The sequence below is a fragment of the Brachypodium distachyon genome, chromosome 3, assembly GCF_000005505.3.
Source record: "Brachypodium distachyon strain Bd21 chromosome 3, Brachypodium_distachyon_v3.0, whole genome shotgun sequence".
Lineage (NCBI taxonomy): Eukaryota > Viridiplantae > Streptophyta > Magnoliopsida > Poales > Poaceae > Brachypodium > Brachypodium distachyon.
Genome location: NC_016133.3, coordinates 20,418,333 through 20,432,008, shown reverse-complemented (window position 1 = coordinate 20,432,008; position 13,676 = coordinate 20,418,333). Strand labels below are relative to the sequence as shown.

General features: G+C 43.3%; 1 protein-coding gene across 1 annotated transcript; it reads right to left on the bottom strand.

Annotated features, from left to right (window-relative positions):
• Positions 1 to 1,191: 1,191 nt before the first annotated feature.
• On the bottom strand, positions 1,192 to 10,330 carry LOC100843363 (mitochondrial Rho GTPase 1). The gene is made up of 14 exons (XM_003571623.4): positions 9,133 to 10,330; positions 8,888 to 9,020; positions 8,635 to 8,781; positions 8,116 to 8,292; positions 7,757 to 7,999; positions 5,779 to 5,847; positions 5,615 to 5,670; positions 5,270 to 5,351; positions 4,163 to 4,374; positions 3,889 to 3,955; positions 3,643 to 3,755; positions 2,722 to 2,872; positions 1,985 to 2,171; positions 1,192 to 1,464 (listed from the first exon to the last, which is right to left on the bottom strand). Exons 1-14 carry the CDS (start codon positions 9,330 to 9,332, stop codon positions 1,394 to 1,396), a joined length of 1,908 nt encoding a protein of 635 aa, XP_003571671.1. The 5' UTR covers positions 9,333 to 10,330; the 3' UTR covers positions 1,192 to 1,393.
• Between the last annotated feature and the right edge of the window lie 3,346 nt (positions 10,331 to 13,676).

The following is a 13,676-nucleotide window of genomic DNA, read 5'->3' as shown; positions in this document are numbered from 1 at the left end:
GATATGTGACCTAATTGGAATTTCAATTATGTAGGAATCCATTCGATCAATCAGCGCTATGTCGACCCCGCAGATTGGTCAAATGTATTCTTTTGACTAGAATCAGCTTAGTGGATGCTCTGTGCCAATATGATTTAAGAAATAAAATCGGAGATACCATAATATGGAAATAATTCACATTAGTTCCAACGCAGCTAGTAAAATTTTGATTAAATCAAAATAATGTACTCCCTCCGACCCATATTACTTGTCGAAATATTACATGTATCTAGATGTTTTTTAAACATAGATACTATATTTGGCCAAATTTCATACAAGTAATATGTGTCGGAGGGAGTACTAAAACTAGGTAGATGCCGGAGGGAGTACTAAAACTAGATAGATGCCACATGAGTAACCTCAGTTTTTTGTACATATTATGAATTGTTCAACTAATAATACCGAAGTTTGCAAAAGAAATAGTTGAGTTACAGGAGCCAGTGGATCATGGTCTAAGGCATTTTTTGCAAGTCACTCAAGTTTTTTTTAATATTATTTTCAGCTGACCCTGATTAGATGTTCGGTCCTAACGCTACTCATTGAACAAAGCCAGCTCCAATTTGCACCAATATAGTCCGAGTTATTCGGTAACCAGACAGGCATTTTAGGTTGAGGAAACCACATGCATACTACCATCAGTAACGGTCGAAAATCGCTATCAGTACACGAAACCACATGCATACTACCATCAGTAACGGTCAAAAATCGCTATCAGTACACCACTAACTTCTTGCCAGTGATGTGGGGTACATCAGTGGCAGGCGGTCCGGCACTGATTATAGAACTTGCATTGCACACGTGTATATATATAGAACTAAAAAGGAATCAAGCTGATCGATCGTGCATCTCCCAATCAGACACATACATAAACAACCATCAACAACATTTGGCTAATCAATCTAACAATTTTTGTGTGTATATGTTTAAGAGGTCGTGAGTCATTATACTAGTAAAGAGAAAGTATTGGCACATATGGTCTTTTTTTGGATGACTTTTAGCATGCAATGTCCCTTTTGGCACTGCAATGTTCCTCGTGGCACACTCTCTCTCCCTCGCCCCTCCCTTAATGTTGGCGTAACTTTATGGGCAAGCAAAATTTTGGTTAGCCAACATTTTTGTAGTGTGGACTTATGCTAAATCTTTAATCATCCATGGGGGCCAAGAGAACTATATTGACACAATAAACAACAAATAAAGGTCAGACATTGATGACAGCAACCAAAGTCAGAACACTGTATCCATTGCAGCAATTTGAGATGACCATCGCAAGTCATGGGAAGAATGATTTACAGCAAGCGATCATATGCACATAGACTGTTCGTAGCCTCGCAGGGCAGAAGCTGGCTTGGCTTTATCAAGAGGATGTGTTCTTCCTGGCTGCATAGATCCGGCAAGCAGCTATCCCCACAACTGCAACAACTCCAACTGCATTTTTCATACATCCGTGAAGCGTTAGTGGAAGTGAACTGCTTGAACATTTTGACTTGATTTTGCGGAAGTGAAAATAAAAGAACTAGACTAGCAGTTTACTGAGCTGTATAATTCTTTTTTCATGAAAAAAGAAACATTGACTTATCATTGCATCATCAATCAATATAAACAAGACACTTCCATCATTCTAATCGTGAGCAAGTAACAGCTGGAATGATCAAGCTCCGTGCCACTGTATACCATCAGATCGATTAAGCCCGACCCTGACAACAACTCCACCAACTTATGTACTCCCTCCGTCCCATAATTTTTGTCGCTGTTTTAGTTCAAATAACTCTTGCCGCTGTTGAACTAAAACAGCGACAAGAATTATGGGACGGACGGAGTAACATATACACCATACTCCATACTGTTATGAACTCAGTAATTTTCTAATCGAGCTTACACAGTTTCTGATCAATCTAATAATAATTGGTAAGATAATGTACAAGAGAAGATAGGAGAATTGACTTGCCTGAAACAACCATAAGAGAACGGTTTAGAAGCCGATTGTACCGCCTACGTGCTTTCCCAGCTTCAGTCTCTGGAATGCTCAGGTGAGGCTTCTGTGCCGCATGAACTATTCTGCAGAAAATATAGTTCAAGCCATCCAGCTTAACGCTGATAGGAATTGGTGTTTCCATTCCCATGTCTTGGCTCACCTGAAAAGTGGATAATTTTTGTTAGCAATTGAACCTTGGATTGCAACAGGCTAATGGCCAGAAACAAGGCTACTGGAAAGATGCAAAAAACAAAATAAAAGAACTACAGAGATAAACTGAACAGTTACAGAGGTACGATTAGCACACTTTAACAATCTTAAGGTTATTTTTCTTATATAAAAATAGTAAGGCTAACTTCCATTCTATGGCAGCACATCATCCAAGGGGTAATAACTAATCACTTTAGAGTAATTTGTGAGTACCTGAAACAAAGGGTGCCAAAATATAACTGGATGATTACAATATATGGTTGGATTATACCTCAATGACTCAATGATAGGTACTCCCTCCGTCCAACAAAGGATGTCTCAACTTTGACCAAATTTGAATGCATCTATACACTAAGTCATGTCTAGATACATCCAAATTTTGACAAACTTGAGACATCTTTTGTTGGACGGAGGGAGTACATAACTTAAATTGGCAAAAGAGATTCATCGATAGAAACAGTAAGGATACAAACTGGGTGATGCATATAATCAAAACTTACCCTGATTGATTCCTGTAGAGCCAGTGGAGATCGGGCAAGATCATCCTTACATGCAACTATAAGACAAGGAACACTGTAGCCAGTGTTTTCTCCATGTGTAGCGACTTGCACAAGCATCTCTTTTGCTTTTTGCCATGAAAGTTCATCAGAACTGCCATTTTAACAAGCCTCACGTTTAGTCCTATGCAGGGTATGGAAATTCATGTAGAACTAAAATAGGACACAGAACATGATGTCCGGCAGACAAAGCGGCAACAATTAACAGGAGTCTTTGCTTGAACTGTCACCTTTTGTGGACTATTACGTCAATTACGAACAGAAAAGAAGGGTTCACAGATCCAGAGATGAAAGTCAAACCAGTATGCAGCATCAAGGGACACAGATAAAAAGTTTTGGGGGAAATCAGATTTAATGTACGCCTAACTCTAACTCAGCTATTTTGTCACCCATTAAAAAAAAACTCAACTATTTTGTCAAGAATTTGCAGTAACATCAAATTCACAGAGAAGTTCAGTGTCCTTGCTATGTTGGATTATCAAAACCCTAGGAAACACAACCTTTCAGCTTTTTTCAGACCCGTTACTACCAGTTGAAGTCTTTAAGATAAGACTTATAAGCGACATAGGCCACCAGACAGAAAATGGTGCAAAACCTAGCAGGCACTTTGATCAGCACAATACTCCCTGAAACAAATAGGGTCTTAAAGATCATTGCTCATCGCCACAATACAAACCATCAAGTTATCTTACCAGTCGATTCTAACAGTTTAGACACTTGAAATAACAAGTTGGTTAAGTTATGCCATGTTTATCAACAGATTAAACTGTTACAAGGAGAAATTGGGAAGAACCAGCTATCACTGCAAAGTGCAAACAGTCATTCATAAATATAAATAAATAAATAATTTGGCAGAATCCATACCTATCATATACAAATGCTGCTACATCACAAGGTGCCAAGGATTCCTTCTTAGACAATAATGAACTTATATCAACTTCAGGAATCTCCCGCAAAACAAGTTTCTTTCTAGTATCCTTCAGTAAAACAAATTTATTTAATCAGACCAACAATATCCAATCAAACCCCCAAAATAAAATATGATGAATCCCAAAATTAGATACAGAATGCTCTCATGAAGACCTATCTTCTTATGTTTCAGAACCTTACATCACACAGCTCAACAACATTTGCTGCAAATCGTTCACTTCTAGCTGTAGGAGTATCAGAATGCTGCCTGTAACAAGGACCACAGGTAAAATTCAGAACACCAAGAGAAACAAATCTTATACTCCCTCCGTCCAACAAAAGATGTCTCAAGTTTGTCAAAATTTGGATGTATCTAGACATGACTTAGTGTATAGATGCATTCAAATTTAGTCAAAGTTGAGACATCCTTTGTTGGACGGAGGGAGTAGAAAATTTGCAGTGCAATCTAGAATACCTTCCAAGGAATGATTGTAGTAGTGCAGTCTTTCCAGCGCCTCTAGGCCCAAAAACATAACACTGGATTACATTTCTTTGAGTTTTCTGTTTTTGACGATCCACTCTTCTTTTCCTTGTGATAGTAAATGCAGAGCTAAAATCACCAGGATAGCAAACATATTTTAAGTTGGAAAAGCTATTTGCTGGATCTAGTAGTGTCATTAGAGCCCACTGCAAGATCAGAAATTCTTATTAAGTGAAGGAAAACTCATATAGCAATCCAGAAAGAAAACATTATGCAACCAAACACAGGGGCTGCTTGGTTCCAGTATTTGCTAACAATACCAAATCAAGAGCTGCAGACAGGCATGTAAACAAAAAATATAAACATACAATCAACCAGCCTTTAGCTAGCAACATTCCACAGGCTTTTGAACAGATGGTATATTTTAGATTTAAGAGAAATAGTGTATTTACAGAGCAGTGTTAAGTTAATAGGAGAAATGGCCAAATCATTTTCTATATTGCAAAAAGAAGTATATATATTCCCTAGGATTACATGGGCCTCATGAGCTTGCTATACTGCGGGGCTAACTACACATACATGATATACACTACTCTTAACACACAGCACCTCACTTGAATACAATTTGATTGATGCTAGTTTAACTAGCATATATTCCACATATGTTCAGAAGGATTACTCTTTTCTCTGGCTGGTTTTGCATACAAAGTTAGTCATATCCACAATAATTAGGAATACAAATAGGCTGGGTTGCGTCAAGCCACCTACTTGTCCCTATTCTTTAGCTTTACCATTTGAGGCACATGTGAACACAAGTGGGAGAATTTGATATGTCAGCCCACTGTCATACACAGATTAAAGTACCAAACATTTGGGCATTCATAGAACAATTAACAAGCTAACATGATTATACAAGACAATGACATGAATAATGTGAATCATATATGTTCTGAAAAGAGAAAGGGGGTTTCTTGCGTATGTCGAGACCAGCCAACAAAATGGCATTACAAATAAGAATTATCAGGAATCACAAGGTTGCCAATCATTGTACCTATGCTCAAGAGTAATGCAAAGCTGAACATGTTAAAATCAACAGAATACCTTCGAGAGAAAACCTTCAAGTGACAGATCACCCAATACATTATTTTCAGCACAGTCTTTGTAAGGATTTGAAGACCATGGGCTGAAATATCAAACAAAAGAGTATAGCTGAGGAAAATGGAAGCAGCAGCAAATTAAAAAAAAAATGCACTGCTCTTGCTCTGAAGATCCTTCTAGTGAGATGGCAACTGGTTCCGTTCGAGCCATCTAATACATAAGTATTCAGAAAAAGATCTAAAGTAATCTAGAAATTCAGATGACTTAGATTAACGACCAACAAAACTATCTAATCACAGTAACAATCAGATATAAAGGAGAATGATTTCATTATCTTTAGTGTATTACTTTTCGGGTGCAGTTGAGAAAAGACCCTCCAGCTCAGCAGGAAGCAAAGCTCCATCCTGAATAAGTGGATATGATACAAAAAGAAAATTCAAATGAGAATCTAAAATGATAAGCTAGTAAGAATATGCATGTTCACAAGAAGTGAATTGAACGTTTAAACTTACATTATCCATGTCAAACATTTTGAATATTCCTCTCAAGAAATCAACTGCTTCATTTGTCAATTCTAGAGTCTGCAACAAATGACAATGATATTGATAGTATTGTCACAAAAATATTGCAAAGACAAGCATGAAAACACGTAGATAAATGCTCATTGAAGTTAGTTCTTTAGAATCTTAAACACCAAATTCAAATCCACAGTTAAAGCAATAATGCTGGAGATAAACATATATCAAGCAATAGTGCCAGATATGAACATATCAAGTAATCATGCCAGAGATGGGCATACTAAAGATTGTTTTAACAGCATACAGAACCAATATAGCTATTACAAGATTATTTGTGACGTTTTCTCCGGTACCTAATACTCCAGAGAGTTTAGGTGGAGTATTAGGAAGGGGTATAATAGGCTTTTCACATTAAGAGAAAAAAGAAAAAAATAAACTACCCCGCATCAGATTTCTCCCGATCGGACGCACTCCTCTGAAGCGCCGGCGGCGCGCTCCGCGCAGCGTTTCGCCGCTGCTGTCCTCGCCCTCCTACAGCGCCGCCGCCGCTCACCGCCCAGCCCATGCCGTGTTACCTCGGCGCCCTCCTCGCAACACGCTGCTTCCGCTCGCCGCCAAGCCCGTGCCGCCTACCTCAGCGCCCTTCTCACCGTGCGCCGCCGCTGCTCCCCACCCATCCCGCGCCGGCGACCTCCTCGCAGTGCCGCTGCCGCCGTTCAAGGATTCGTGCCGCACGCCGGCGACGTCCATCTCGCAGAGCTTCTTCATAGCTTGCTCGCCGACAGCAACAGGAGGCAGCTGGAGATGGCACACTTCTTGGCCGTGCTCCTGGGGCTCGGGTCCAGCAGCTTTGGCAGGTTCGTCACGGTCTTCTCGTCCTTTCCCTCGCGTTCATCGGGCAGCCGCTCATCAACGTCGACCTCAGTGCCGCACCGGCGGCCTTGCGCACGCGCCCGAAGGAAAGGCGTCGTAGCACCGGAAGCGACAGAGGAGGGAGATTGGGAGGCGGCCTGCGGCAGCGGACGGGGAGAGAAGAGGAAACGACGAAAAAGTAGCCACGGGATTTTTTTTCCATTTTTATCCATGCCTGTGGATACTCCGTCCGTTCGTTGTCGATACTCCATTCGGTTACTCCACACCCCTAAATTAGAGTACGGGGGAGTACCAATTCATCTAAGCCTTTAGATCAAAACAAATTAACGGTCCTAATTAATTTCGGGGTACCGTAGAAGAGCTCTTATTTGTAGTTAAAAGGGATAGTACATGCTTCAAAGGGTACTGAGTACAAGTATGCAACAGCTTTTGTCCTTGACATCATTGTGTTTGTACATACTACCTCTGTTCCTAAATATAAGAAGTCCTAACTTTGTCCTAAGTCAAACTTCTTAAACTTGGACCAAGTTTATAGGTACTAACACCTACAATATCAAATAAGTATACTATCAAAATATATATCATGATGGGTTTAGTAAAACTAATTTAGAGTAGTACATGCTGGTAACTTTTTCTATGGATTTGGTCAAAGTTTAAGAAGTTTGACTTAGGACAAAGCTAGGACTTCTTACATTTAGGAACAGCGGAAGAGCAATTGAGAATTGTTGGCACTAATATCAACTTTTCAAACATGATAATATAATAGTGAATGGATTTGTTTTTCAGGGACATCAAGAATACAAGCGCATTTCTAATATCACAGTGCATACATAATTGAGAATTCCTAGTATTCACAAAACTTCTAAAACATGATATGACTATAATTGACAGAAAATACTGCATATGCTTAAAAGGGCACCAGGGATCCAACAACACTCATTTCTAGCATCATTGTGCATACATAATTGAAAATCAATAGGATTGGCAAGAACTTCGAAAACATGATATCAGGGTCAACACAAGACGTACAAATGTGCAATAATTCATCAAGCAACAGTAAAAATCTGAGGTTGATACCTGATATCAAACGCAGCATTACCTGGTCAGGAGCTATCTTTGGAATTGGATCCGCCCTAACCTTCAAGTCATTATCATAATTAAAGTTCCTCAATACTGTCCAGGTAGTTTGGACTTGACCCTTTTCCATAAAAAGAGCATGAAGGTAGAGGAAACCAGTTAAGGTAAGCCCATTAACATTTACACCTTCAGGCATCTTTTCTTTAACAGCTTTCTTCACACCTACTATTTCAGCAGGCTGGAGAGGAGTGTCAAAACATCTGATCTGTAAAACAACCAAAGGTATTCTCAACATCTCAAGAAATAGAAGAATGGCAATAGAAAACACTAGATGTTCTTCTGCTTATCAGAGAAAGCAACAGAGCTTCAGTGAATACAAACCTGAAATTCATTGAGCTCCGCATCACTGAGAGCTCCATCCATATCATGGTCGCTTAAAATGAATATCCGTTTCAAAGCACTGATACAACGGGACGTTAGAGCTTCTATGTTTTGATCAAAGAGAGGAGCTGTTGGGTAAATCACTGCCTTCTGGGCATAAAAGAAGACCTCCCCCACCTACAACAAGTCAGCATTCATAGCCAAATCAAGTTAGTCTAGCAGTGTCTAGAATTTTTACATGACAAACTAGTTTGCCTCCCAAAAAACATTAGTGCTATGAGTGCCACCCGCAGTACTATATTTTGGTCTTGTTGTAATGTGTTCAAAGTTCAAACACTCTAAACTTGCAGGCTCATGATTCATGAGCAACTAAGCATGTTCTCCTATTACTTTTGGGCACATCAATTTCAGATGGCACGACTAATCAACATAATAGTGAGTGGTAATCAACAAACAAAAAGTGGTAATCTACACAAGATCTGTACTATCCACAATATACCGAGACTAGGGTGATATAACCTGGATCTGGCGCAGTGCGGAGCACTCAATGCAGGTCTCAATCTCGCCGAAGCTCTGCATGATGGGCTCCACAGCCTGTGCAAGGTCACCCTGCTGTTCGTCCTTGAGGTCCAGCTTGCACCCTGCCACGATCACCGGCACCTTTACCTGATCACACCCGCACAAAACCACGCAACACACAAGCAAAATCACCAATTGTGACTGATTCAATCCAACGCCAGGAACCCTAGCACGAGTTGGCAGGAAGCATTACCTGGCAGCTCCGGAGCTTGGGCAGCCAGAACGAGCTGAGCCTGTCCAGAGTCTCGGGACTGTCGCAGGCATACGTCAGCACCACCGCATCCGCCGCCTGGCATTCGGTAATCAGCTCCGCCGTGCGCCCCTCGCTGCAACCACACACGAATTCAAACGCGAAGCTGAACGAAATCCCGAACATCTAATCGCAATCTGACGAAATACAAAATCCCCGACCGACGCGGTAGGCTGGGGACTCGAGACCTGGAGGAGGTGTCGACGACGGTGATGGGGATGCGTTCCGGGAAGAGGTCGACGGGGAGGCGGGTGGGGGGCACGACGCGGGGAGGGGTCACGGGGTACTGGTTGGCGGCAAGAGCGACGATGAGGCTGGACTTGCCGGTGCCGGGGTCGCCGACCACCACCACCCGCAGGCCCCGCTGTTTCGCCGCCGGCGTCGCCATCTCTCTCCTGGCCTCCCGCCGGGTTGGGGTTTTGGGGAGGTTTTGATTTATTTTATCTTCTTTCGGGGGTGCCGGGTTTTGTCGTCTTGTTGCTTCAGCTTGCAGGGGAAGAAAGAAATGGAGGAAGCTGATTTCTGTTGTCTTTTCCACGCAAAATGAAATGAAATCTGACCGTCGGATCGTGATCTTCTGGTTCTGGACCTAGTGAGATAGCCCTCTGGACCAAGGCCCGATGAATACTGAAATTCGTACTTAGGAAATTGCTATACGTAGTAACGTTATTTTGTGTTGAATCTTTAGAAATCGAATATTGGGTGTGGTTATATTCAAATCGTCCGATTTTTAACAAAAGATCTAAATCCCAGTTGACGCATTTTTTCAGTTGACGCATTAAAGTTAGGGTCTGTCTATCCCTAGGGGTCTGGTTTTGGTTTACAAAGCAGGCGCCTGGTTTTGGTTTTCAAACCAGGCGCCTGGTTTTGGAACATAAACCAGTCACATTTTTCTAAGCCCCACATCATACATCTAATGGACAGAAATAAAACCAAGACTTTTGTGTTTTCCCTCCAGAAATTTAGAACGTTTGTTCCTATTATATACTGGGGCTGGGTACTGGCCTGGGCTTTGTGTCTATATGTATTATACACGGCCTCGGCTTGTATACACATAAAGAAGAGATCATAAAGAAGGTTCCTAAAAACAGAATCTTAAATCCTTGCAATTGCACCTTGGGTAGGTAGAATTGCAAAAAAAATAATACTGCAATTGGTTCAAGTGCAGCCGGTGAAAAAATGTATCAAAACCAAAAGAATGGAAAAACCAAAATAAAAAATTGCAGTTGCACACTTGACCCCACTCAGTTGCAACAGTAGTCGAAGTGCAGCTACAATTAAAACTCAGTGCAATTGGATTAAGAAAACCCCGCCGCCGTTCGGCCGATCAAATCTAACTGATAAAAACACACCGGTCGGATGATCGAAACCACCCAGATCAGAACCCAAGATACAGGGGCAAATAAGTTGATGAAGAGTATGAACGCAAACCTGAATCCACATGCATCAAGGTTTGTCTTCGCAATTCTCTTTGCCCCCCTTGTCTTCGAGCCTTGCTCTCCCAGCACGACCCGTTTTAGTAACTCCCGAAATCAGAAGACAAAGGAACAAAACAAGGGACACAATTCCGTAGGTGTTAATGTTTTGAGTGTTACCACTATTTTCAGAGATGAAGAACAGATGCCACTTCCACTAGAAGGCAGAGGCATGCACAATTGGAACAACCAGCTATTGAATCAGGGAATTTAGCCAAAAGTTGAGAGAAAACTAACACCGCCATGCACAAACAAAAGAACATATTAAGATGGCTGGGCTACTGAAGCCTCTATATATTGCAATTTCACCGGTTACTTCATAAAAAATTTGAGATCAATGGAGTGTAATTGAATTGCATTTAATCAAACAGATTTTACGACATTCAAGTTGCAAATTGCAACTTAAAAGACTACCAATTGCAAAAATAAATGGAGTGCGTGTAATTGAAAAGGCTATGCAAATAAATAGGTTCCATAAACAATAGAATACAAAGAGGACATATATAGCAAGCTAATATATGCAATTGCAGTTTGAAATAGCTGCTGTTGCAACAAGTGGAGGAGTGCAAATTGATTTGAAAAGGGAGTGCAGTATAATTAATTCCTGAAAAGTAGAGAGAAGGGGCTTACATGGAGCTTTTCTCGGTTGATTTGAAAGTAAGTGCGATGTAAATACATTTTCCGTAAAAACATAAATAAAGGACAAACATTGAGCTTATCTTGGTTATTGTGACCTTCTAAATCAAATTGTAGGGCGGTGGGGGGGGGGGTGGCTAAGATCGTTTTTCCTGAACATGATGCATAATGGACTTACATGCACAGCCAAACCCTATGTAATCAGAAACAGAACATCAACATCAAGTCATATTTACCACTGCATGGTTGCCGATATTTAAATCGGCAGCATAGCCAGATGGCACAGATATAACAGGTTGTTCAGATAACTTGGAATCATTCTTGCAGTCCGAGCTTTTAGCATTAAGATCTGAAAAAACCAGTTCAAGGGCATTAACCAAGACCCGGGGACAAAAAAAGTTATTCATATACTAAAGTAAAATAATAAATTAACAATTAGTACCTTTGTTATCACAAGTATAATACCCCTTTGAACTGCAAGAAAATTTACTGACATTTTCTAGTGAAAGTTCAGAAGAAGCAGTGTTCAAAGCACCTGAACTTAAAGACTGCTATGGGGCTGCAAAATCAACAGCAGGGGCTCCATCTTCAAATAAGGACTAAAATCACAAAAAGATAGTAGAAAGCATAAAGATTGCAAAAAAAATTGCAAATTATATTACAGAGACTATCAATTGCATAATGCATAGACATGAATTGCAATAGCAGTAGAGATGCAAATAAAATTCAATTGAAGTGCAATTACGAATTTCGACAATTACCAATGGTGCAAATTATTAAAACTGCAATGTAGCATGAACATAATATACTTTACCATTGGATGCTTTGTCGGTGTTTAAATCCGTAGTTTCAATAGATGATACATTTCCCTCGGCAACAGCAGTGACAGATGGGGCAAAAAATGGCATGTTGGGCAGATGACCTCAAACCAATCTCAGGTTGTCGTAGCCCGGGGCTTAGACACCGGGGGTGAGCGGCACCCCTTTTAGGTTCGGCAGAGGACGTCGGGGATCGCTCCGGCGAGCGCCGGCGAAGCCAATGTCAAGCGTGAGGATGCACACAATCGTTTTTACCCAGGTTCGGGCCACCCTGAGGTGTAAAACCCTACGTCCTGCTTCAGCGTTCTTATTAGGCAGTGAACAAAGGTTTATAGGTTGCCGGGGGAGTTCCCAGGCGTTCTCTCCTTTTCTACTAAGAGCTACTTGCTATTTCTGGCCAAAGCTAGTAAAAAACCCGAACCCCCCCGACCGACCGTTGGCGGGGGTCCTCCTTTTATACTCAAGGGGATACCACAGGTGGCTCGGTGCATGGGTGACAAGTGGCGAGCAAAGAACTAGGGCAGCTTGCCCTCAGTGTGCTGGCTTGCATGCATGATGAGTAGCCCTGCAGCTAGGGCACTACGCGCCTAGAATTCACACCGGGCCAGTCACTGTAGGCTGACTGGACGGGGAATCCCCTTTCTGTCGGAGCATTTAATGTTTGCTTGTGCTTCACTCCTCGCCCTGACGAGCCCTGCACACAGGGAGCCCGCCGAGCGGCCACGTGGCGTCGTTATCTTGCCCGCTTGGTCCCGCTCCTGTAACGGGTGCCTGCGCCCGGGAACGCCCTTCCCGGCAAGTGACCTCCCTAGGAAGCGCCCAGGCGGGAATTCTCTCGCTGCCCTCCAGGGCAACCCCCGCACCCCGGCTAGCCCCCCCGGGCTGGTGACTTGCCGGGCAGCTTGTGCAGTGCTGCCCGGGGTGCGATCCTTCCGGAGAGCAAGAGAGGTGGCCCACGCGTCATGCGGCGGCGGTACCCCCCGGGCGTGGGCCGGCAACGCCTGTTCCCGGGTGAAATCTTCCCTGGTCAGTTGCCGGGCTACGCCCTTAACCAACGCGTGGGTCCCGAGCCGTTTCGGGTCCCTGTCTATGCGCTGCTCCAGGGACTCCGCCGTTATGGGCAGAGTAGTGGGCGCGAGATTTCCACCCTAACCTCCCTTTTAAACATGGGTGGTTAAGGCCACGCCCTGCACTACCCTCTTGAAGCGTAGTTATCCCCAGCGCACCCGTAGGGTACGGATGTGACCGTTGCTTAGCGTCGGGACGTTATAAGACCCCACCGCTGCGCTGAGGAGCAAACACTTAGCCCCCCAGCCGTTCCTCCTCATCCCCAAGCTTCCTTGCGCACCTGAATCCTGCTAGCTTCCGCCCACGTTCCCCATGGCGCCCACCGCTCCCAGAAAAGGGAAAGGCTCCAAGAGTTCCGCGGCTGGCAAGAGCGAGAAGGCTCCCAAGAAGCCCATCTCGGAGAAGGACCAGAAGAAACGGGCGCTGACGGCCACGCACGCCTTCTTCCGGCCCGGCTACAATGGAAATCTCGCGGAGGAACTGGAAGACGGCAAGGAGGAAGAGGGAGGTGGGGTGGAGCTGCGCCACCCGAAGCTGGTACGCCTCCATGAGCACGTGGAGGAACAAGGAGTATGGAGGCACCAACCCGGCGAAGATGAAGCGCGCGAACACCCGTAAGTCGTTCTCCTGGTGCTCGGCGCCGGAGGGGAAGATGAGAGTCTCCCCGTACTCGTTGAACCGAGAGGCGACGGCGTGCCGGACCTTGTCCAGCCCCTCGCCATTGTAGTCGGGCCG